Below are 26317 nucleotides of genomic sequence, written 5' to 3' on the forward strand. Positions count from 1 at the left end.
GGAGAAGAGAGAGCAGAAATAGGTTGTATTGTGTCTTGTCAATGTTGGGGATTTCAATCCCATCTGTCCCAATCAGCACAGATAATGACAGTGATAAGTAGTACATTCTAAAACACATGTGGGAAACTAAGTTATCTATCCCCGAGAGGATGAATGGCTTCGATTCACGTTTATGAAATCACAAAAAGTGTCATGGAAGATATCACAAAATTGAATGAAAAAAGGAAGCTGGAATAAAAAGGAAAATGAAAGTACTTAGACAAGGGATTGTAGAAATGAAAGAAAAGGACTATTCATTCCAATAAACAGTGTAAAATCTAATCAGTAGACCAACAAACTGGATTAAGATTGAAATGGAAAAAAGGCAGCATGTGAAATTAATATATCACTGTATGAAGTAGATGAAAACTGAACGGTATCACTGTATGAAGTAGATGAAAACTGAACGGAACAATTTGATTTATGAAGTACAAATATATAGTTTCATGACAGAGGTCAGCAGAAATATTTTAAAAATGGGTTGTCCGAAACCCAACACAAAATTTCCAGAATTTGAAGAACTATCTGAACTACAAGGAATGCCAACCGGGTAAGTATTAATTTTGAACCACTTCTTACCACACCCAGCTAGGTGACAGAATTTAGCCAATGCACTGATGATGTTACCTAATTTGGGTAATGACTCAAGCTCAGAGAACACCAAAGGTCCCTCATTTCAACCCTGAGCTACAAATATTCTCCTTTATTGAAATTTAGTCAATCTTGACTGCTCTCAAGAAGCCACACAGAATTGGACCTGCTTAATTAGTACACTTGGCTGGAATACATTCAGAAATACCAGAACTATAAACTGCATTAGGAAATTCAACAAACATCTTAGAAGAAGGCAACAGTAACTCTGCATTGATTACACCCCAAAATGTCTATTGAAACACTAAGAGGCAAACCAGGTTTGAAAGAGGTTTTACTGTTTATCCTGTCTGTATTTGCCTATATATGCATATGCGCACCCACCCACCCACAAACACACACACACACACACAGAAAGAGATCAGACAAGACACTATTCACCAATTAAATAAAAACTTGGCTTTAGTGAAGCCCTTACTCTAGTATTAGAATTCCACAAACAGTAATAGTTGAGTAGGAATGGGGCTATAAAAATGAGGTGACAACCACTGGAATTGCTTCTTTACTGGTGATGCAAGTTAAACATACAAATGATGATTCATTATCAAATTCCCATCCCTCCAGCTTAACACAGGATTTTAACCAACTTTGGAATCTCAGCAAATACACGGGTGCGTAAAAAAGCCAAGTTACAGAATTCTGCTATTCTAGGGCAAAAGGAATAGCAACAATATCCCCAGCAATTTAATTCTGTAGTTTATTCATGCACCATCAAGTTTATGTTTTAGCAGGTCACAGACCGAAATATGTTCCCCTTAATTATGGCTTCATAGAAAACATCTATATATGAGATATGGGAAGATCACTTGTAGTATTTAAGGAGAAAGTGATAACTTACCAAAATTGTTTATTTGTGATGAAGTAATTCTTATATGCAAAATTTATTTTCTTTATTATATTTTCTATTTTTTCTTTTCTGCACTTTATTTTTTATATTTTTCCCTTTTTAAAGTTTTTATTAGGTTATATCTTTATAATTGTAACATTTAATAAACTGACCATAAAAATCTATGTACGTAGAGGAAAAAGTGATACTAACTTTCCCTGGAAAACAGAATCTAGGCAGTTCCTGGTAATAGACTGAAGCAACATAAAATTGGGTTTGCTCATGCTGAGATGAAAGGCAAAATGGAAGACACCCTGGACTCAGTAGATCAGAGGTGGAAAAAACAAAGGCAATCTTCACTCGACATGATGGAGGTGGGCAAATTTTATTGTTCAAGGAATGGCCTGTTTCATTCCGGAATTATTGCTGGTTCAAAGATTAACTTTCCCCCCAAATGCTAGATCCCTTAATGATGGAATTGGCAGAGTTTGAAGAAAGAAAACAATATTTTAGAGCTCTCCCTAACAAAATATTTAACATATAGCTAATGCTAAGCCACTTTTTTGTTTAACCATAGTTTACAGAATAAAACATAATTAACTGGTTTTACATAATAAAGCATCCAAGATGATTTACAAACCATAACGTTTGCATTCATGTACCACATTAAGCAACAAACAAGCAAATTATCATTTGGTTTACTATGATGTGTCAAACTAGTCATTGCAGTTTGAGTCATATGGCAATTTGAAGCACAGCAGATTTATTATATAGCACACTGTATAGGGAACTATGTTTCACTATTCTTTTGCTGCAGCATTTTAATGGAGATAGCCCCCTGGAAAAAGTTATTCAAATAAAGTTATGAGAGCATTCAATCACTATGACTGGCTATCTTGTTGCTCTCAGGTGTAACCCTTCTTCTCCAAAAAGACAGCTAAGATTAAATGCAGAATCACATGCTGGCCAGGAATGTGTTTTTCACTAAGCTGGTCCCTTGGAGAGGGGGAAAGCTGGTAGATTCTAGACTATGGATGGGAGAGGTAGAAAAGAAAAAACACATAGGTTTGGTTCCTGGGACAAAGTCCTCACTATGACAGAGCAGTTTATATCTACTAGGCCGCAAAATCCTTTTCAGCCAATCTGCTTGGAGGGTACTCTATATACTCAGATGGTTTTAGTAGCATCAGCCAATCTTGGTGGATCTGGATCAGAAGATTCTAGCTGTTTCTAGATGACTGAGTGCTCTCTCCTGGTGGAATTTCCTGCCAACTAATTTTAAGTATTACATAAGGCTGTGCTTACATTTTTATGTAAAGAACATGTGCCGTTCTGGTGCTCTCGGCCCAAAATGCTATTTATAGACTCCTGGGATCATGCTGGTTATACTTACAGACTCCAGAATACATTAGAAACCAGAATATTTCATTCATCTTTGCTTCATCCTCCAGCTGCCTTCTCCAGAAAAATAAAGGGAAGGAAAACATGAGCATCTTAGTGAAAAAAGACATTTGAAATTGAACATCCTTCAATGCAGATTCTTTTCAGAGTGAAAGCATCCTCCTATCTGCTTCTCAGATTGCATAATTTTGTTTTTCTGTTTTGCTTTAAGAGCTTACTGTTCAATCCTGAAAGCATTTGCTGTGGGTTTGACTCCTGTTACCAGAGTTTTCACATTTACAATACAAAGTTATTGATTACCTCCGTTCTTAACATGCTGATAATCACACAATAGATTAGTAAGCATTTACCACTGATATTACTATTGCCACATTGAGGTCCTGAAGGAAAAATACAACATAAATCTAACAAATAAGTATTGCTGCTCAGTACAGATATAAGCAAGAGGTTTAGAAACATCCCTCTCTTAAAATTATGAAATTTAAAAACTTTTATAGGAAGTCATTTAACTTTTTGGAGCATAAGTATGTGAGATTCAGGATAGGAATTAAAAGGTATTTGACATTAAAGTATTGTGTCAATGTTGTCCATTATTATTATTATTATTATTATTATTATTATTATTATTATTATTATTATTATTATTATTATTATTATTATTATTATTATTATTATTTTTCTTCTGTTGGTTTTAAATCAGTGTTCAATATCCAGAGCTGTAATTATGAAATTTGTAGCTATATAAATCAATATAAGAAATATATCAAGGACTGACTTTGCTTAGTGTTCTAGATCAGTCAAAGCTGACTGGCAAATATAAAACTAGAGGCCCCACTAATTTGAGGATTATGATCCACTGTAACTCACAAAAACACTATTTTCTATTAAAATGTACATAAATAGGTTGCAAAATATTTGAGTTAGTGTAAGGTACATTTTGTGCACCTGCTTTTTACAATCAGACTTTCTGTAGGATAGACTTTCTATAGCCTGCAAATCATCAATTGCTTTTCGAGGTCTTCAGATACATATGGGAATGTCCACAAACAAGCCAGCACGGCTTTTAACTAGATTCTTATTTAACCAAAGATACCAGATAAACTATTACTTGTTTAGAATAATCTGTACTTCCATCTGCACACTCCTTTCTTTTCTCAGTATTAACATTTTCAACATCATCTTCCTGAATGCCCCGGGATTGTGAATAAATAAACTGTGAGAAAATAAAATAAAACCATTTTAATAATGAATCATTACAGTCTGCTCCATTGGGAACTTTGGAAGACAATTATGTTGGGAACTTAGCTAAACTGGACATTCCAGTTTAGCTGTGTCATTACTGGATGCTTAGGTGTTCTCTCCTCTCTCCTCCCTCTGAATTTGTCTGAATATGGTCTAATTAACGTCCAAATGCCAATTATAATTTATGAATTATAATTTATGAATCTTCTCCCCAATATATGTTGCCATATTAGTAAGTTATGCTTTTTTTCTTCCATTCAATTGTGCCCAATTCTCAGAGACTGTCCAGACAATTCCCTGAAGTTTTTCCTCAGGCTGAGAGAAATGACTGGCCAAGTTTACCCAGCTGGCTTTTTGCACCACACGAGAGTAGAACTCACAGCCTCCAGTTTCTAACCTGGTGTCTTAACCTCTACACCAACTAGCTTTCTAAATTATGCTATTTCCACTTAAATTCCATTACATTTGTTGCTGTTCATGTGAGGCAAATTGGCCTATCCTCAACTGGCCTATATCAGATGTCAACCAGCCTATAGCTTTTCTGGATGTTATCCTTCAGCTACTTTTCTATTTTGATTCATTTATGTTTCCAGGAAAACTAGTTCAGAATAAAGTCCTTTTCCCTTGGTTGAACAGCAGCTGCAAAATGAGGTCCAGGGAAAGGAGGATTTCCCCCAAGTATTGGCTGAAACCGACCACAAGCCATTCCTCTTAACATTCTGGTATAAAATAGAAAATGTGTGAAAATAAACCATTTTCCAGTGTGTAAAATTATACGGAAAAAAGGAGCGATGACTAAAAATTACATGTCTGAGCAGGTACATTTTATGGCAGATGACATTGAAAGGAAGAAAAATTAAACAGCACATGTAAAGCTACGTTTCTGCATACTTTTGAAGTATTTAATAAATGATTTAAAACTGCATTGTTGTTTTCATCAAAATTTGAGGATAGATTCCACTGTAGCTTCAATAGCATCAGGCAAACTCTTCCCCAAAATGAAGGAACAACATTCATTCCAGGAGGAAGATAAATTTAGGAAGGAGCAGGACTCCACAAATATCTTCCATACATAAAAAGGTAATTGAGATTAATGCTCCAAAGATTAGAATCTCCTTACCTGTTTGAAGAATACATTTCTCTAATATGCTCATTACTGTGTACCATGACAGATCTTAAACTCAATAAAATCTCCTTTATGGAAGTTTTCAAGAACACAATGTCTGTCTGACTGGATGAGATGCTCTCTGTACGTGCATGTTTAAGGGAGGGGATGTTCAATTCCTTAGTTATTTTATAATCTTTCTAGGCAGATTAGATCTCATCACATAACCATTTCACTGGAAGAACATGAGCCATTCCAAATAAATCCAGGCCTTTTCTAGTCTAAAGTTCCTTGGAAAAAAACCAGCCTGCTTAAAATGATAACAAATGCATTTCATTCTGAGGCTTTCCAATACACTCAATGGGAAAAAGCATTCTGAGTGCCAAGGCTACTTTCTTGCAGTAGCCATGGCTGTACAAGCAGTTAAAAGGTGGACGTTCAACTCTTTAAGAGAAACCTTTCTCCTTATTGCATTCAGGTTGGAAGGGCAGTCATCAGGCTCCAAGACGTAGCCACTTCTAGAGGGAAGGTGAGTTACTGAAGAAGACACAGTGATGTCCGAGAAGCAGGTTAGCCGCTGTCACACGCACAGTGGGGACAATAGCAGCACAATGTGCGTTAGTCAGTGGCTCACCTGCTTCTGGAGAATTAACCAAACAGGCATCAGCTTCTAGGGTACCAATGACAGGCAATCACCCCATCTCACCCCACCTCACCCTCTAATCGAGCACCTGAAATAAAAACATGTATCAGCAGGATCACTGTCCTTATTAACTGCTTGTCTGCATTATTTCAGAAATTTCAGACCCGATTCTAAATAATCTCAAGGCAGTTTCCTTTTCAGTCTCCTTGTCCTTTCCAACTTGTGTAACACAATCGCAAAACAGCAGGACTTTCTGCCACAGCCTTACTTTCTCCTATGCCCTCCAGATCTGCAATTCCCCCCCATTCCTCAGACAGTATAGCCATTGGATTTGAGTTGGGGCGCATGGAACTGTAGTCTAACATAACAGGAGAGCAGAGGAGCGCTTTATATTTATCCTCAGCTCTGTACAATACAAACCCACTCTTTAAATATATTATTTAGGGGACCTTCCTCTCCATCACCACTCACATAGCCAAGGCAAAATTGCTTGGGAAAATACTTAGGAAAATACTGTATCTACATTACCCGAAGTGTTTCAGAGAGGCAAGAAATGTTATTGGGGAGGAATGGGGGGGGGGGGGGGGACTGTTGCTATAAGTCCCGTCTCCCTCTGGAGAACAATTCACCCACTTGTCAGAGTAGCAACAAAATTCCCATTGATTTTAGCGGAATGAATCGGATCTTTGGTCCCGCAGAGGTTTCCTTTCGGGTATACGGCACATAGTCCACGGTGTTTGTCCTACATTATAAGCCAACTCTTGTTTATCACTTTCCAACCCCGCAGTTCAACAAGTCGTTTTGCAACATCCTCCAGGAGCGAAAAGCTGCTGTTTCCTTCTCTATTGCGATCCTTAGGTTCAGAGGGGTGTCCAGGCAGACCGGATAAACTTTCCCAGCGATAAGGCCAACTGGGCAAAGCATCACTCACAATTTGCACTTTCAGGACGCCGCGGGCAACGCGCTAAAAAAGCAAATCGCCACACCGAAAAGTCCAAGAGGCGCCGAGCGCTCTTTTTTTTTAACCTGCCCGGGTGCGAAGCCAGGTCTGTCAGTGACCTCGCTCGAACCCAGCGACTCCGCGTCCTCGGCGTACGTCCGGGAGAAATCACGCAAGCCAAGTTCCGACCCCGCGCGCGTTTTTTTAGTCGCCCGCGCGCAACTCCCTCGGCCGAGCTCTCCCGCTTCAGAAAGAAGGGGCTTTCCTCTAATTGCGCCCATTCGCCAGTCGAGAGGCGGCCGGAGTCCCAACGCTCACTTCTCCACGCAGTTCTGCAAAGTACCTGAACTTTGCAAGCGCTTGCCAGGCGCTGACCGGTACAGCTTCGCGCTCTCCCCTTCCACAGCGCCAGCTTCCGGGACTCTAGCCTGCAGGGACCATTTCCCGTTGGCGAGGAAGAGGGCGGTGGCAACCTCTCGTTCTCTCTGCGCTCCCTAAGCCAGTCAGCCCAGCCCGGCGCGCCACAGACCAACCCATGCCGCGCGACCACTGCAGCCCGTGCAACCTGCTTTCCCTTTTGCTCCTCCACCCCGCCCTAACTTCATGCAAATCCAGCTCGTGACGTGACGCTACGATTGCCCAATGGGAGCTGCGCCCGGCTACCCGGCAGTCGCGCCCTCCGAGGGGCTGGCCAATCTACGGGAACCTCTCCGTGCCGGGGGCCGGGCAACTCCCTCCTTCCCTTCCCTATGAGTTACAGTGCGGGGTGCGGCGCGTTCGTTTCTGCACGTCCTTACTCTTTTAGGGAGGAACCAACTGTACTTGCCCGAGCTTCGGAACCGCGCTCCCGCCTCCCTTCCCCGCAATGGTTGCCGCTAGCCAACCTCCTTTTTCATCGGGGACAAGCTTTCACGCCAGGCTGAGTCTCGGGACTCTGTACATTTGCTTTTGACACGCGTGCTTCGGCTCGCCGCCTTCTCTCCCCCTTTTGGGGCGGGAGGATGGTAAATGGTACAGCCCGGCTTGGGCTTTGCCATGAGGACAGTGTCAGTGTGCACGTAGCAAGCGCAGAAGCAGCAGAAGGACGGGTCCCAAGCGACGCGCGGGGCCGACGGGGCGGGCGCGCGCGCGCCCCTGGATGTTCCCCGGACGGCCGCCGAGGCAGCTGCTGTTTGCAGCTGGCGCGCGCTGTCCTCAAAGGCTCTTTGAGCTCCGGCGCCGAACCTTCCTTGGCCCCGTTCCTAAGGAAAAGGGGAAGAAGGAAAAGGAATCCCGCCCCGCTCTTTTTTACCTCATTTTTTTTTTTTTAAGGATGCGCGCGCGCGCGTGTGTGCGTGCAAAAAACTCAAGGGACCTGGTTATCTTTAGTACTGGAACAGGACATTCAAGACGCTGCAAATCTTGCATGCTGCCTGGGATGGTACGCTTCCTGGGCACCCCACCTGAAGTCTCCTACTTTACACGTTGGCGACCCTTGTAGCTTCCAGACAAATTCTTAGCTGGCCTTTATAAACAAATCACACTATCATCAGAGAAGATGCATTTAAGACTACTGGAAAAAAAAAGTCCACCAAACAAATCCTTCTGGAACGCTTTTACTTCCATTCGTTACAGAGATTTCCAAAAGGGTGTAAAAAGATGGATAATAAATACAGTATAGAATGTCTGTTTGTCAGAGCGTGAATTTGGTGAGAAATCCATTATAATGGTGGTTTAATCTACCAAACCATTCTTAAGTTTATTACGTTCCAGGATTTATCCTGTGGCATAGAAGAGCACTGCACATTTGTCTATGCAAATTAATTGAAGCATACTTGTGCACATTTATATGACTTCTAGACTGATTGTGTGTCTCGTGGTTCGCCACATGAAATCAACGATCCTCACAGTATGAACAAAAATGACAACTGACCGTGTGTTCTAACGGTCCTTCAAATTATTTGTATAATTTGTCATTTTATAATGCGGTTTTCAGAATGGGAACACTGCACTACCATTGTGCTGCTTGCTCATGCAGAAATAACACACAATATTTAAATAAACATACAAATAAATAAATGTAAAATCTTTAGGAGGAATTGGACTAATGTATCCAGCACTTCTGCTTTGGCCCTGGTCTTGAGGAAGAGCTTGCTGCCTTTTTTTACTTCAACCCACCTAGGTCAAGGGTCTGCAACCTTGACAACTTTAAGACTTGTGGATTTCAGCTCCCAGAATTCCTCAGCCAAGGTTGCAGACTCCTGATCTAGGTGCTGCCTTCCTATGGGCCTATTGCATGCAGAAAACTTTGGTGCCCAAACCCCAATTATGCTGAAGGGATTAGGGATTAGGATACACATATATTAGCATGGAGGAACATGAAGACCTTTATTGACTTGTCCCCTTCCTTCATTGCTGGATGATAACAAAAGGCATGCTGGGCCTTTCCTTCCTTGCAGTTCACAGAATGTTCTGGCAACACCAGTATTCCTTTCTGAACACATGACATTGGTTTATCTCATTCCACACCCATGTTTTAAACAGCCTTACACAGATTCTTAATATTCAGGAAAATAACTGGTTCTTCCTGCTTCATTCGACATTAAACATAGGGTTTAAACTTTATAGTGCTTCTATGCACCTTTAGAGAGGTATGATCATGTAACCAGGCCATCCTTGGTCAGACTTTGGTGCATCTCCTGAAAGCAGTCTAGCTTAGTTTAGCAAAATCAGGTCTGCATCTTACCAGCAAATCGATACAGGAAGGGCTGAAGTATGCTAAAATTCCTAGTGAGGAAAGGCTCCAACTCACCAATCTTGCAAAAAAAGGTCACCGTAAGTACTCAGACACTATATAGTAGATTCAACAGGAAAATAGGCAGAAAATTGTGTCTTTCATATAAATACTAGAATAAACCACAAGTACATGGGGATCTCTCTCTGACATACTTCATGAGCTGGGCTAAATCGGGTAGGCAACTGTAGCTTATGAGATACATGAATGTTTCCAATTCCATATTGGCAGTCTCTATAATACTCCAATTAGCCAAAATCCAGGCCAAAATATCCATGGTACACCTCTGCTGGGCTAGCATCCATTTTATTTTATTTTTTATGGATTTTTTTAAATAAAAAAAATCAAGATAGCAAACATACCTAATACTCCTTCCTCCTCCTACTTTTCCCCACAACAACAAACCTGTGAGGTGTGTTGGGCTTAGAGAGAATGATTGGCCCAAAATCACTCAGCCAGCTTTCATGCCTGGGATGGGATTAGAACTCATGGTCTCCTGGTTTCTAGTCTGGTGCTTTAACCATTAGACCAGTCTAGTCTATTTCACTTATATATTTTATATTACATATTCAATATTACTACTATTCAGTTCCCACCCTCCCCCAAAATGGGAAGAAAATTTAGCTTTGCGTCCTTTGGGATATCATTGTTATGACCTGAATGGCTTTAAAGACTTTTTTAATATGTATACATGTTGATTTCTCCCTCTCCTGACAAAGCTTGCCCTTGAAGAAGCCCTCATGCATGAAGAAAATTCAACTGCTTTTCTGTCTAATATTTATGTGGATAAAATCCTATGAGAACAGTAATATGTTTGCAATTTGGTATTCTCTGAATTTCAATCAGATCCAATGTTGAGATCCCTTTTAAAACTCAATAGATTAAATTTTATTTGTCTTCACTTGACTCACTTATGTGGCTCAGAGAAAAAAACTTTACAGCCAGGCAATAAAACAGAGCACTTCATGATGGTGTTTACGTGGAAAATGTGTCTGTAGTTCTAATTATCCCAGTGTTTAGCTATGCATGACATACAGAGAGGAGGACACTGGAGTTTGGAGTAGATTCAAATCCATTCTGTGAAGACAAAGGGTGTGATCATCCCGGTCAAAGTCAGGGATTACAGATATCACAGTCAAGAAATAATCATGATTCCCACTAGAAGAAATGTGACACTTGTTCTATAGAATAGATTATTTTAGTCCATAAGAAAACTTCACATTATTAAATAAATTGAGCAAGTTATTTAGAAAGTGTTTCCATCGTTGACTTTATTTAGAAAGCAAATATTTTGTGCCTTTGGAGGATCCTTATGGAAAAATGATCCAAAGGTATATGAGCTTTTTTTTTTAGATAGCTGAACTACCTCTTTCCTACCTATGTTGTAAAGTTAGAGAATACTTAACTTCCTCACTTCCAAGAAAAACAGTGGAAAAGACATTGACATGATGAAGATACATGGAGAAGCTGAGGCAAGATTTCCCCCCCCCCTGCAATTTCACTTTTGGGGGTTGATTAAACGGTTTTTTTTTAAACCACAAGTGTAACAACTTTTTAAGAGTTGCTAATTCTTAATCCATCTAATTATTCCATCCATTATCCATTAAACATCAGCAGAAAATAATTCTACAGTTGTTTAAAGGTTTTGGGAGATTCAGTGGACCCTAAAAAAGAGAGTTGGGGCCCACAAGGGGCAAATTATCTTGGAGCTTGAGCAATGCTTTCTCTTTTTAATAATAATGTTTTCCTGGCAATGTGGCTCTGAGCTTTCTATATTTTGAGGGAGTTAAATATTATAATCCTTTATTCTGGAGAATGCATTTGTCCAAACCAGAAATGTACGTGCTATATACTGATGTGCATGTCCATTTTTAGAGACTCACCAAGGCCTATGAGTAATATTTTATATTGCTGAGAATGACATTAGCTATTAACAGTTGTTGCCTTGCCTTTTATGTACCTTACTAGTATAATTTACTATAAATTATTTAAAGCATCGGAAAACAGTAAGCTAAAAACTATATCTGCTAACTAGTACAATATTCTATCTAAACAAAAAAACAAAAACAAATCCTCATTATGACACCAGAGTTGCCTATTTTTTAAGATTGTAGATATGTCTGGGATTTTGAAAAGTTTTATTCAAATGAGTTGCTAAGGGAGGTGTGTGGTCAATCCCCAAATATTGAGCACAGCCTAGTTTGGGCTATCAGTCAGTCCTCTGACTTTTAGTTTGTTTCTTGGGTTCCCTTCAAAGTATTTGTATTACCTTTGCATTTCTGAACAGCCTAATACTCTATAACTTTATGAATTATAATCTCGCACATATCATTACTTGGACTCTAAAGTAAGCCTTTTAAGATTCTCTCCAGTGGACCTCAATTCTGCTAACCATATGGAAGTGTTTGCCATTGTCTTATTATGAATATTTCCAATTTAGTTTCAGCCCTGGGATATCTTGGTGGTTTCCCATCAAAGACTAATCATACCCAACTTTGCCTGGTTAGTGAGGTAGATGTTGCTATCTGCAGTGACTCTGCCATTTTTAAGAAAAGGTGCAACAGAGAACATTTCAGCAAAGGTGCCCCTTCTATGGAATGGTCTCCCTGGGAGGTTTGCTTAGCATTTCTGGATCAAAAACAGGGAGGGATGATAATGTAGACTTCTCAAACTCTAGGCTGATTCTGCAAATCACAGGGCCTTCTTTTCCTGCATTTCCCAATGAACTGTTGTGTTTTGCAACAAGAAAAACAATGGTCTCTTTTTTTGGAGTAGTTAAAATGACATCTGTGTAGCCATTTTTTCATAGTGGATGTTTTTGTTTTCTCCTGAATATCCAATATGTCTGTTTCCCCACTCTTCTTGCTTCAGCTCACTGTTGAAGAGGTCAGAAAGGGACAGCTGACATGCGCATGTACACCATGCTTGGCTGTATTTAGTATCATTGGGGAAATGCACTCTCTTTTTGTAATGATTTTGACAAGGAAGCATTTTCAGAAGCACGATTTGTGCTGTCTGTAGAAAGGAAAGAGACAGGTTGCTCTATACATGTTCCAATTTTCTTGTATTCTTTTTTTTTCACCCATACCATCTTAACTAGGTTTTTTGACAAACAATTCTGTCCAATGCTATTCAGATAATCTGACTTTGCACGTAGAAGGCCCTAGGTTCAGTTCCAGGTAGTGCTGAAAATCTTGATATGATGATGGAATTATTATATTGCAGTTTTATTTATTTATCAGATTATTTATTATGTATGTATTTATTTATTTATCAGATTTATTATACTGCAGATTCTACTATGAAGCTGAACCTATGTTTGAACCAGTTGAACTAATGAATTGCTGAGAATGTTTACACCAAATTAGATTCTAATCTGGACTGCAGAAGTTACAATTGCTCTGGTTCCTATAAATCCATAGGATAAAAACTGTATCAGAATATTTCTTCCAATAAAAAAGGGTAATTGCTGGGGAGTGTTAGCCTCTCCTTTGAGAAACAAACATGAGGAGGACACACCTAATTTATTCACAGTCTTGCTAACAGCATCCAGAAACAGAACACAGTTTCATTCCTGATAAGGTGCCAAAAAAATAATGCTTTTCTTTCTCTTTCTCTTTCCCTCTCCCAATTACTGTTTAATCTTATAGGCTGGGAAACTATTACAAAGGACTGGGATGAAGCATTCCAATAACAATATCAGAGAAAATGTATCACAATGCATTTTAATAATAACGTTATTATGCTCCAATCCTCCATATTGAAATAGTTGTCTTTCTTTTAATTAAGCCATTTTCTTCCCCAGTCTTTTATTAATTCTTAAAAGATTTTGTTGTAGAAGTAAAATACAAGTCTAATAAAGAAAAAAGAGAAGAGAAAAGAAAGAAAAAAGATAGTGAAGTGCAAAGGGAAAAAAAACCAAATAAGATCTCCAGCCTTTTCAACAGATTTTAACAAACCCATCATCTCCCCTTCCTCGTAACTATTCCAGAAATCCAATCTTTCCCCCCAATCTGAGGACTTCTAAATACTGCAATCCATCCTTTTCTAGACAAGGTTTTTCAGACTTTTTCACTATTGCCTCATTCCCAGTGCTGGGAGAAAGTGACTGGCCTATGGTTACCCAGCTGGCTTTATGTCTAAGGAGGACTAGAATCTCCCAATCACTTTCCCTCAGTCCTGGGAAGGAAGCAATGGCAAACCGCTTCGGAAAAAACTTGCCCAGAAAAGTGCAGCTATTTGTTCTATGAAATGAACATGATTGAATAGAAGAACACACACACACACCCCTCAAGGCAAATAGCAGCTTGGATAAATAATTAGGAAACTGTGGTGTGAAGGACAGAGTCTCTTTCATATCCAGCATTGCAATCCCAACCTGATTTAGAGGGAATAGCTAAAGCAGCTCTTATCTTTGAGGGTGGGTGAAGAGGAGACAGTTCTGAGCAGTAGTGATTGCTTTATTTATTTTTATCTTGGAGGGCACTAATATCAACTGATAAACAGCAAATGGGAAGTTTATCCTTGCAGAAGTGCTTCATTCCCACTCAGACACATTCATCAATTGGCAATCCTACATTTAGGATCTCCTCAATCTTTTAGTTAAGCATCCTTTCCCTATAAGACCCAGAATAACCCTAAATTATTTATCATTTTTTCTGGCAATGGTAGGCCACCAGCTTGATACGGAGCAGGTTATTAATGGCTTGAAGACTGACGTTTTGTTCAGAGTCAGAAATGTAGCACAATGCCATTTCTTGGGGAACTATTTGATCAACTGAACAATCATCGCCACAAAAGTCACTGTACAATAAGTGGATACTGTATACTTGGATTTCTGAGCCATTCTTTCTAAGGGCTCAGAAAGATAAACCACTACAAAATAAGTGGTGGGTTTTGCTTCTCCTTTTCTCAGGGTGCTTCAAAAAAGAGAAATTCAGAGAGATAGAAATATTGTATCTTCTCACAAAAGAGGAACCTACGATTAGAACTGCAGAATAACTTCTAGCTGAAAATAAGCCTCCCTGAATAGAAGTAAATATATGTATAAATGTGCTGCAAAATGACTGGCAGGAAAGACGACGAAGGGTTATAAAATTATGCATGTTAGGATGAAAGGGAGCAAGCTTTTCCTCATAATTATAAAACCGTACCTTGGCTGGAAAGAAAGCATTTCCTCTTAACACGCAAGCAAATGAGTGGGTTTCACTGCCAGCATGTGCGCGGAGGGCTGCCTAGTTTATGGTCTGAGCCATAAAACCGGATCAAGCCAAATTGATGTACTGTACTCCTGGCAGCATCCGATAGCAGTTTGATTCGTCTATATACTCTTCTAGAACCGTGGTTTATACAACAAAGTGCCACTAAGCGACGTAACCTTTCCCCCTTTGGACCGTGTTCTTTCCATCTCCAAACGTGTTTTTATCTCGCTGAGCTATTTGGAGCTGTACACCCGGGTAGGTTCCTGTTTGCATTAGCGACGTAATCTTTATAATCCCGAACGCCCTAGCGAGAGAATAACGCTGGCGTGCAACCCTGTCCCCCGGTTCCGCGGGGTTTAACACGCACGGCTCGCTCTTGTCAGACTGCAGCGTGTGGGGTCACGGGAGGGGTATTGCAGAGACCTCTTGTGGTGGAATGCTTGCTCGTTTCTTCTATTGGAGGAAAACGTTCAGACGTTCGCAGGAGCGGACGTGAGGGAGCCCTTAAACTAAGAAAAGATCCAGTGGCATCTTACAAGGCAACTTTATTTGACTCAGTGCTACTAATTAGCTAGTAATGTTAATTAAGACTAACTGTTGTGTTTTAGCTTTTAGCAGAACAAATAGTCTCTCACTTAACTGCTTTAAAGAATCCCAAGAAACTCCACTCTTGTCTTGAGCTCAGCGCGTTTCGACTGATTCGTCTTCCCTTTTCCAATTAACCCATCTAGATATGCGCCTGTCTAACTCTAAACCATCATGCAGCTTGCTTGCTTTTTACTGAGTTTGCTGTGTGAACTCGACTATTAGTTTATTAATCGTGCTTTATAAGAACTGGGTTCCTACAAGCCGATTTAAGAGCGTACGGTAGTGCATTTAAACCAACTAATTGTATTTTATTCCATAAACCTTGGTTAAATCACAAACTATGCAAGATGATATATGAATCTTAATACTCATTTGAAAATCGGACGTTTTAACTTTCTATCAAAATCATTAATAGGATTTTATTTTCTTGCAACTTATAAGAGGGGTTTTCGACCTTTCTACCTTTGCGTGAAAGATTGTGTTGCTCAAACTAAATGACGTGTAAGCATCACATTGACATTTCTTGAACATATATGCACAAGACCGGGCTGTCCAAAGGACCAGAATGTGTGTTCGCCTTTGCAGCTGGACAAAAATAAAGCGCTCCGAACAACGTGCAAAGTCCACAGAAAGAAATCGCGCTTCCTTTTAGACTGAGAACACCTATCCCAGGGGTAGGCAACCTTGGCTCTTTTATGACTCGTGGACTTCAACTCCCAGAATTCCTGAGCCAGCTTGGCTGGCTCAGGAATTCTGGGAGTTGAAGTCCACGAGTCATAAAAGAGCCAAGGTTGCCTACCCCTGACCTATCCCTATCAGAAAGTAAAGGCTGATGCCTCCAGTTAAAAAGATCGCTGAAGACCTGTTTGACAGCAGCTGCCGATTACAGTAAAATGTTAATAAACCAAGGAAGGTTGAGAATAAAGCAACTTGGCAAACGCCACGGCAGCAATCCTATGGCTGCCCTATGGCCAACTTCACGCTGAGATCGTATCCTGAACATCTGCGGCGGGAGCAGATTCGAAAGTGCACCTTTAACGCTAATCTTCCTTCGGAATTGGTGCAACCGGAACAATGATCCACGCGAGCAAACCTCGGGCGAGCGCTATGCTCTAAAACGCTCTACTCCCCCACCCCGAAACAAATGGAAGACTCCTATACTTTCTCTTCCTCGCATCTGGCGGATTAAGTAATGTTATCCGGAAGAGATTCCAACCTCTTCCGGGTCAGTGCAGCATTGGCGGTGTTCTTGGCCTTCCAGGAGGCCCAGATCCCTGTCGTTTCGGTTCCTTCCGGGATCTTGGTTTACAAACGGTAGTAACGGTAGCGGAAGCCCCTGCCCACTCTCCGTCCGCTTTTCGACATTATTCCGCGGGGTCGCCTCCTGGCAGGTGAGTGGAAGTTAGCCGTCCGGGTAGTGTTACATTAGTGCCCCCCCCCCCCCAGCCCGGGATGCGACCCTCCCGCTGCCCAGGAGGGAAAGCGGCCAGGCAGCTCGAAATTGAAGAGGCCGGAAGATCCCTAAAGAGACGCGTTTGATCTAGTCGTCTGCAACCGGCGACGGGCGAGGATCCTGTGGAGTTGCAATCTGCGGCTGCTGGCACAGAAAGAGCGGAGCGCGGGTGTATCTGCGGGGTCCTGCGAGAACACCCCTTTTCGTGTTATTGTATTGCATTTGCTACCCGTGTTTCTGAGCCCGGTGTGGCCTGGGACTTGGCCGAAGGGCCCCTTTCTCCCCGTGGGTTTCCTCTTGGGCAATGTTTTCGTCTTGCACTCAGTGACGTGGCCGCAACGCTTGTGCTCTGCGTGGTTTTCGCCCGGCTACTCAGGCAACGGAACTCTTGTTAAAGACCGAGCTGAAACGACGGAGCGAATTGTTTGCTCTTTAAGTCAAGCATAAAGCGTATGCACACTTACTCTTTATCTTAGGAAATCTCCAAGGTTGCTTACAAAGATGGTAGAAAAAAAGAAGTAGCAGGCGGTTAGTAAAAACGCCTTGGAAAATGCCAAATGTCTCCGTTTGGGACAAGAAAAGTATGTTACTGGGAAGGGCAGTGTGACTGGGAAGGCCTTGAAGCTGATCTAAGCTTCTATTCTTGCAAATGCCTTTGGCAGGGACAATTGCTTGAGGGTTTCTGAGGATGATTGGAAAGCCTAGGCCAGGGATAGGCAACCTTGGCTCTTTTGTGACTCGTGGACTTTTGTGACTTGTGGACTTCAACTCCCAGAATTCCTGAGCCAGCCATGCTGGCTCAGGAATTCTGGGAGTTGAAGTCCACGAGTCACAAAAGAGCCAAGGTTGCCTACCCCTGGCCTAGGCAAAGCCTGTATGGGAAAAAGATGTCCCTTGAATGGTCTCAAGCCATCCAGGGCTTTAATGATTAGCACCAACACAGAGAATAGAGGAAATGTTTCTGTTCTATATACCAAGCTGATTTAGTATAATTACATATACTTCTGGACTGAGATTCTTTGAAGATTTAAATATGAAGATTGATTTCTGTTTGTGTATGTCAGGACAAAACCAAAATGACTAAGGCTTCCAGTGAAACAGGAAGCAAGTATGTCAGCGGAAGATATTAAAATTCTATTTAATCAACAAGAATGCATCAGTTTTAAAATGTTGCATAGTCTAAATACAGAAACATATAGTATATACGGTAGTTATCTGGAAGTATATTATGAGTAAATTCTTACATGTGTCTGTGTATGTGTGTGTACTCATATAATCCCCATTATCTTCAATAGGACTTCCAGATAAGTGAGAACACAGAGATAAGCAACAAATATCCCCTGATTAATACAGGTTGAGATGAATTGATTGCAGCATGCTGTTTCTTAGCATATACTTTATTAATGTCTTTCACATTAATTACTTGCACATTAACTGTCTTGCACATACCGTATACAAAAATTTTAATCACCTGAAGTTTCAGGTGATTAAAATCTTTCCAGCATTCTAGTATTGTATTTGCATGCATATCTTTTCCAACAATATTTCATTAAAGTGATTCCTGAATAATGTAAGAATCTAATCTAATATGGACATATGGCTGTATGCTTTTCAAATCAGCAGTTAGAAACTACTGTGTGTGTGTGTGTGTGTATGTGTGTGTGTATATGTGTGTGTGTGTGTATGTATGTATGTGTGTATATACACACACACACACACACACACACACTTTATTCTTTAAAATGCTAAAAATGCGATCCTGGGCATCATATTAGCCTAAGTTAAAAGAAAGAAAAACGAAAGCTTAGTGATTTTTTAACCACAGGCTTGTTTACATTAAACAGTCTGGTTTATTCTATCCTGGTATTCGTTTTTCTTTCTTTTAACTTAGGCTAATATATATATATGCCTTATTTTTTCAACAAAGTTGGTAAAGTTGTGTATTAAAACTGAGAAGGAGGGATCAATTTTTAATTTTCATTCAACATATTTTTGAAAATTTGGCTATTATAACCTGGAGATGTAACTGTAGAACTGAAACAGAAAATCTTATTGTTGGATTCATTCACCTCTTCGCTATATTTTGAACTAAAATCCATAAAATTGTTAACATAACCCTGATAATTCTGTTTATTAAAGACACTTATATAATCTTATACTGTTATGCATATCCATAGGATACAGGTAGGACTAGAAGAACTACGCCTGATGTATATAATTGGAATGCTTGATATATGTTCTTTGTTGATTTTGAACTTTTTCAATAGATAATATGTCTGGGCCATGGGCCTCAAATGTGAAAAGGGACCCAGATCCTGGCTGTATGAAATACTTTCCTCAGCAGCTATGCATTTTAATTTTAGTTTTTATAGCTATAATTGCTGTTCAATAAATTAGAAATAAAGAGAAATATTGTGTATAGCATTTGCTAGATTTATATTCTGCCTTTCATTTAAGGTAGCAGGCATACTAATTATTCTTCGTATTTTTCTTCACAACTATCCAGAGGCACCAAATGAGGTTCTGAGGATGGACTAAAGTAATGGACCCTAACCTTTGCGGATTGTCAGCCCGGCTGTGGGGTGGGAGAGGGGAACCAGACCATGTAAGTGGTAGGCTGGTGCGTGCGTGTGCATGCTGGCCCACTACTTTTGCAAGTTGAGTTGCATGTGCGCGCACCAGCCCACCACTCATGCAGCCTGGTTCTGAATAGACCACCGCCTGGTAATGGGCTACGGCCCGGAGGTTGAGGACCTCTGGACTAGAGTATGGGTCTCCCTGGTTTCAGTTCACCACCCTAACCATTGCCCTACCGAAGGGATAGGCAACCTTGGCTCTTTTATGACTCGTGGACTTCAACTCCAAGAATTCCTGAGCCAAGAATTCCTGAAAGTTGAGGTCCACAAGTCATAAAAGAGCCAAGGTTGCCTACCCCTGCCCTACCGTGTCATTTGAATGATCTGGTCAAATTTACTTGTCTAGTTTGCATTGTATAGCCTTAACTTTTTTCTCTTCATATTCAAACATGTATGTTGGAATATAATACATTATTGTCATCTCCAAAGAGAAGTTACTATGTCCCTTTTAAAAAAAGAGAGAGAATTAGGCTGGCTCTTCATAGGTAGAAAGGAAAATACATATTGTGTATATTCAGAGGTATTCTTATAATGTTTAGAAAATATTGCAGAAATATATTCTGATCATATGTTTGTATATATTGAAATTAAAATTCATAGGGTCAAAGAAAATGTATTTAGGGGTTTTGGTATTTTCCATTTTACAAATAATTTCTTTCTGCTTGTAGGAAGCCAGTTCCAAATGCCCCGCAATGGATGAAGACAGCCAGGATGAACTCATAAACAAGAATGCTGCAGTAGGCAAAGTTAAAAGAACAAATGCGCTGCTCTTTAGCGATGCAGGTAAATGAAATTAGTCAGTGTGCATTCCAACTTTCTGGTCTTTAATAAGCTAGTATTTATAATAATATATCTCCTAGTGGTTTTGATCATTCCTTGGCTCCATAGTTATAAACATTCAAACATAGACATGGTTTTAACTGCTATTCAGTTTAATGTTTGAACGGCATTAAGGAACTAGGAATTCCTACAGGAAAAAAAATCCTGAGATCCTGAGATTTTTTTTTTGCTTTTTTTTTTTACATTAGGATGAGGCGCCTGATACTCTTGCTTTGGTTGCAAAGCCCTTTGTTAAGTGATCAATTCAGACCTATGGCGAGAGCAAGCTCTCTCTTTTCTGGTATCCTGCTAGGTGAGAGAAAGTTGTAGTTCTGCTCATGCTTAACTGGTCAGTCCTAGAAGCGATCAACCCCAACTGCTCTTTAGAAGGCCAGATCCTGAAGTTGAAACTCAAGTACTTTGGCCACCTAATGAGAAGGAAAGACTCACTGGAGAAGGGCCTAATGCTGGGAAAGATTGAGGGCAATAGAAGAAGGGACAACAGAGAATGAGGTGGCTGGATGGAGTCACTGAAGCAGTAGGCATGAGCTTAAATGGACTCCAGAAGATGGTAGAGGACAGGAAGGCCTGGAGGAACGTTGTCCATGGGGTCGTGATGGGTCGGACACGACTTCACAACTAACAACAACAAACTGGTTCCATCCACCCAGATCTTTGAACTTGCTTGTGGACATCATTTAGTTCCCAGAGATTACCCACAAAGGAATGCAGCAATCAAAGAAAAAGGGTTCTTCTCCATTCCTTTATATCAGACTGACATTTTCTGGGAAGGTGGAAAGCTTTGTATATGGGGTCTTGTAAATGTTTTAAGAGGTCAAGGAGTAATTTACACTATGAAATTCATACTGTAGGACTCCTGCCTATTCCTTTACTCTAGACCAGGGGTGTCAAACTCGCAACGTCACGTGACGTGTCGTGACCTATCGTGACTTTTTTTCCATTGCCGGCACGGTTTCGGCATGATGCATCCAACCCACGGGCCAGCAGTTTGACACCCCTGCTCTAGACCATAGCAGTTCTATGGATTATGTCTCTAATGTTTTGGCATGAATGCATTCTTTGTCATACTGGAGCCAGGGGAATTTAGTGTGGTTTTTTTGCATTGGCAAAGACATGCATTTCTGCATTAATCTAATAATATCTTGGAAATTTATCAAAAGTGGTATGCGTTACACTTAGTTCAATTATAACTTGTTTCAGCTCAAAATCTCCGAATGAATGCATGAATTCAGTACAGACCTTAATTTTGTAGCTTATATGACCACTTGGATCAGAAAAATGTCTCGGTTGTAATTTCTGAGTCTGGCCCCTCTATTATTTAATTTATGCATTATTGATTTTGTTCCAGCCCTTACTTAAAACCAAACTTGACCCATCTTCTCTGACCAGTAAACCAATCTCCATTCTGCTATATGCCTATGCTGCTGCAACTGTGTCTGTTTCCCAAGTAAGGCTGCTGCAACATAGCCTCTGTGCACTAGCACCCTGCTGCCAATCTGAAATGCTAGAAATCAACCATGTGAAAACTAAGGTCCTTGTATTCACCAAGCTATCTGGAAGATCAATAATGATCAAACTGAGTAGATCAAAGCTTTCAAATGCCTTGCCATCTATTTCCAGTCATTTTCCCAGGAAGCTTCCCTCGTCAAGCCTTTTTTTGCGATCCCAATCAGCACTAATGCAATCCTTAGATATTCAGCCCACAAGGGTAACAACTATGTGCCTGTAGCAATTACACTTTTTGAACTCAGAGTGCTAAGTGTTTTATTATATGGCACAGAACTGTTGCATTTGCAAGGGCATCATCGGTGCCTTAGAAGCTGTGCATTCTTAATTTCTGAGATCCTTACTCCAGATTCTCCATTTGGTTGCTAACACCCTTGTCCAAGTAAAATTCAGTCAAAGCTTGATTACAACTCTGCTCGTTGAAGGATTGGTGTAAGAAAAATTGAGAAGGAGAATCAACTTGTTCAGATAGTTCTGCGAGACAGATATCAGTCTTCTTGGAAGAAACAAGTAATGGATACCCCTGCTAATTGTCTGCATGCATGCTAGGCTTGGATGAAATCTGGAGGAAGCTCAAATAGAGAATTTTAGATCTTAATTTACAAAGCTTTAGAATAAATATTTCTAATCTTTGCTACATTGAACCCATGCACACCCCATTCCTCAATACTTGTATCTTTTATTAGTCCCATCTCATCGGAGAGCCTCCATATTTGTCATGTTCTGGATATTCTCAATAATATTGTTGGGCAGGTGCAATGATTTTTCTTACAAAGAACATTCATATATCTGGTCAAAAAGAGAGACAGTAGTACACATACTTCTGAAATGTCCTGTTTACTACTTTACATTCTAATTGATAATGTCCTTTCTCGATTTTCTTTACTCTGTTTTTCAAAAGAAAGCAGTGATGGAAATAGCGGAGACTCTGATGACACAGGAAGTGAGGATGAAGGTGATACTGAGGAAGATGGAGATGAAGAGAATGAAGAAAGTGAAGATGAAGATCTAGAAGGTGATTATAGCAAGTCTTTCATTAATATTAACTAAAGAAGGTTTATGTTCAATAAGTGAGCTATTTTTAAAGCTACTTTAGGTGAGAGTTGTTGCTAACTTGCCTAATTTGCATCAAACCACTATAATAATTGAACTGTAGAGAAGCGCATTGCTCTTATAACTGGTTGCTTGCTTGCTAGTCATTCATAGTATTGCAGGCTGCCATCCAGGCATGGAATACACATGCACACATACACAAACACACACACACACACAGAGAGAGATAAATAGAAAGAGAGATGCTCTTTGTCACATACTATGAGAGTTTGATATCTTGGCCCTCATCTTTGTTATTGGCAGTTAGGATTTGGGGGAAGATATAAATGTTATTCCAGATTCAATTATACTTGATTTGTGCATATCTTGCTAGTAAGTCTGGGTCACCCATGACAATGGAAATAGCTAACAAATCCGTATCCAGTATTACACAGATAGTTTTCAACTATTGGAGAAGGTACTCTCTCACGTTCCAGATAAAATAATTTTCCAGCGTTCCACAACAAGTTTGGGATACGTGTATATGAGAGTATTATTTTTTGTTTCTTTCTTAAGATACTGAAGAGGAGGCAGAAGACGACATGGGAATGACTTCTGAGCAACCAGCATATTCTATTCAAACAAAGCCTCAATTTAATGGAGGAATTCATTCTTCTTCTGATGAAGATGCTGAAAACTGCCCAATATGTCTCAATACATTCAGAGATCAGGCAGTTGGAACACCTGAGAATTGTGCCCATTATTTCTGCTTGGATTGTATAGTTGAATGGTCTAAAGTAAGAACTCACTTAATTGATAAAATTATGCTAGAGCTGATCCTATTTTGTGAGCATTGTGACTGTTTCATAATGTATGCTTTTACAGGTCATATTTGATGGACAGCAAATAATTATTAAAGATCTTCTAAACTTCCCCCAGAAGGCTAATTTGTATATATGTGAACTGGGTTATTCTAATTATTGTTCTTTTTCAATTCTTACAATGAATAATTGCTGTCTGCTCTTAAAATAGTTTAGTGCAGCAGTCCCTAACCCTTGCGGTTTGGCAGCCGAGCCGGGGGGGGGAGGAGGGGAACCAGGCTGTGCAAGTGGCGGGCTGGCACACAGATGTGCTGATGTGCAGCTCAAATTGCGCAAGCAGCGGGCATATAGCTTGACTTGCGCAAGTTGAGCTACACATGCATGTGTTTGAGCTCTGCCTGCTGCTTGCACAAGTCGATCTGTGTGTGAGTGCTGCCCCACTACTTGCGCAAATTGAGCTAAGTATGCATGTGCGCAGGCCCACTACTCACGTGACCTGGTTGCAAACAGGCCACAGCCTGATAGTGGGCCATGGGCCAGGGGTTGGGTATCCCTGGTTTACTACTTAGATTTGAGGAATATAAAGCCAGGTCTTGTAACAATGAAACAAAAGTTGACAATGTGTATAAAATTATTTCAGTTCAGACTTACTAAGCTATGAAAATAGAGAGTATCAGGTTTTTAAGGCAGGTCCTCAGCTACAATCAGTAAGAACTTAACCTGTTGAACAACTATGAATGTTTAATTTCTTTAAAAATGGAGATGCTTTTGAAACTGGTAAACTGTCCTTTCCTCCTCCCCCCGCTCTTTTTTTTCATTTTTTGCAGAATGCCAACTCTTGTCCAGTGGATCGGATCATTTTTAAATCTATTTGTGTTCGTGTGCGTTTTGATGGAGAAATTTTGAAGAAAGTAGGTATTTTGTTTTCTTAAAAATAGCAACCATCAGCGTATGTATTGCAAAACATAATCAGTGCTTTTTATATCTGCTTTCTCATTTGTAATCAACTCACAGTTCACTGTGCTTTTTCTGGATTTAATCTTTCTGAAATAATACACGTTTTGAATGCATGATTTTCTAGTTTTATGAACTATTTTTCCCCATTTGCATGAGCTATTCACATAAACATCTGCAAGGTTTTTTGTGAATAGAGGGTATTATGCATGTACATTTTGCACATGCTTTCTCTCATGCTTTCATTGCTCATGCTTTCTCATGGGAGAAAATTGTTCTAGTAAAGAACATTGTGGCTTGTACTGCAGCAGAAATATCAATAAAGCATTATTAATCAGATGGGAAAGGAGATAATGAATGCTAAATCACACTGCATAAAAGGTAATAGTGAAAGAGATTTGCACTTACTATGAATTTAACAGATGAATTGCTATGTACTGCTGTATTATTGTAGTGATAGCAGTTTAGTGTTGTTGCCAACTAGCCACGAACCTATGCATTCTTGAGCATAGTTCCTGTTAAATAAAATGGGTTTTGCCTCAGAGTAAAGTTTAATGGGTTTTTTTCTGAGGTGAAAATGTTTTTTTGAAATATACATGAAGTTCTCACAGTACTGATTTTGAAATTCTTTTGAAATATATATACAATAAATATTTTACTGCTCCTTGTTTAATTTACTTTCATTTACCCATTCATGAAATAGAAATAAACAAGTAAGATTATGTAGAAAGAACACAAAGTAAAATTTGGAAACTCTGACATTTAAACTGAAAATGTTTTAGGTTGAAATTTTTTTAAGGTTCCCCTTTGGGGAACTCTTGAAGAAAAAAAAATCCATATAAAATGGAATGAGAGTAACTTTATAATGTGGTGATACCTCTCCTTAAATCTGATATCACGATGAAAAAACACAGAAAAAAACTCATGCTTGGACAGAATTAAGCATAGATGAGTTGTGGCTACAGGAAGTGTACTTATTTTGCTGTGAATAATGCAAAATTTCCTTAAATGTTTTCTTTAGATTCCTGTTGAGAATACAAAATCTCAGGAAGATGGTCTGGAGGAAGATCCCACCTTTTGTGAAGTATGTGGTCGAAGTGACAGAGAAGATCGCTTGCTTCTTTGTGATGGATGCGATGCAGGGTAAAGAGTCCTTGCCTTTAAAAATCATTCTTGATTGTTACATTTGTCAAATGCTTTTTGAGATAGGATACCATTGAAGGGTGTTAGTTTGCTTTTACTATAGACCAGTGGTGGCGAACCTATGGCATGGGTGCCAGAGGCGGCACTCAGAGCCCTCTCTGTGGGCACGTGTGCCATTGCCCCAGCAGAATTCACCAGAGTAGCGATCACGTGATGTTTGGAAGCGACAGGGCAAGAAGTGAGCGAGCAAGTGGCATTGCCCCCTCGGGGATGCCCCGGAGATGGCGTGGGACTGGCCCTGGCCACGCTCACCTAGTCTGCCATGACTACTGCAGCCACACCCACCCAGTGGGCCATGCCCCCCACCCCCCCTGAGGGCACCACAATGCTGATGCAGCCCTGGCACTTTACGATAAATAAGTGGGTTTTGGGTTGCACTTTGGGCACTCTAAAAGGTTCGCCATCACTGCTATAGACAATATTGCATTTTTGCTGACATACCTGACCGTAGGTCTCCTTTAGA

At 40.1% G+C, this 26317-nt stretch overlaps 1 protein-coding gene across 1 annotated transcript in view; it reads left to right on the forward strand.

The window, feature by feature from the left end:
• The first annotated feature begins 16639 nt into the window (after positions 1–16639).
• PHRF1 (PHD and ring finger domains 1) overlaps positions 16640–26317 on the forward strand; it is a 35465-nt gene continuing 25787 nt past the window's right edge. The window contains exons 1-6 of the mRNA XM_015821882.1: positions 16640–16800; positions 20167–20281; positions 22746–22859; positions 23453–23673; positions 24525–24608; positions 25673–25794. Of these exons, the coding sequence (XP_015677368.1) occupies positions 20191–20281; positions 22746–22859; positions 23453–23673; positions 24525–24608; positions 25673–25794 (632 nt within the window). The 5' untranslated portion in view covers positions 16640–16800; positions 20167–20190. The remainder of the gene's footprint in view (positions 16801–20166; positions 20282–22745; positions 22860–23452; positions 23674–24524; positions 24609–25672; positions 25795–26317) is intronic.

The sequence above is a fragment of the Protobothrops mucrosquamatus genome, unplaced genomic scaffold, assembly GCF_001527695.2.
Source record: "Protobothrops mucrosquamatus isolate PMUCROS unplaced genomic scaffold, P.Mucros_1.0 scaffold1417, whole genome shotgun sequence".
NCBI classification, from domain to species: domain Eukaryota; kingdom Metazoa; phylum Chordata; class Lepidosauria; order Squamata; family Viperidae; genus Protobothrops; species Protobothrops mucrosquamatus.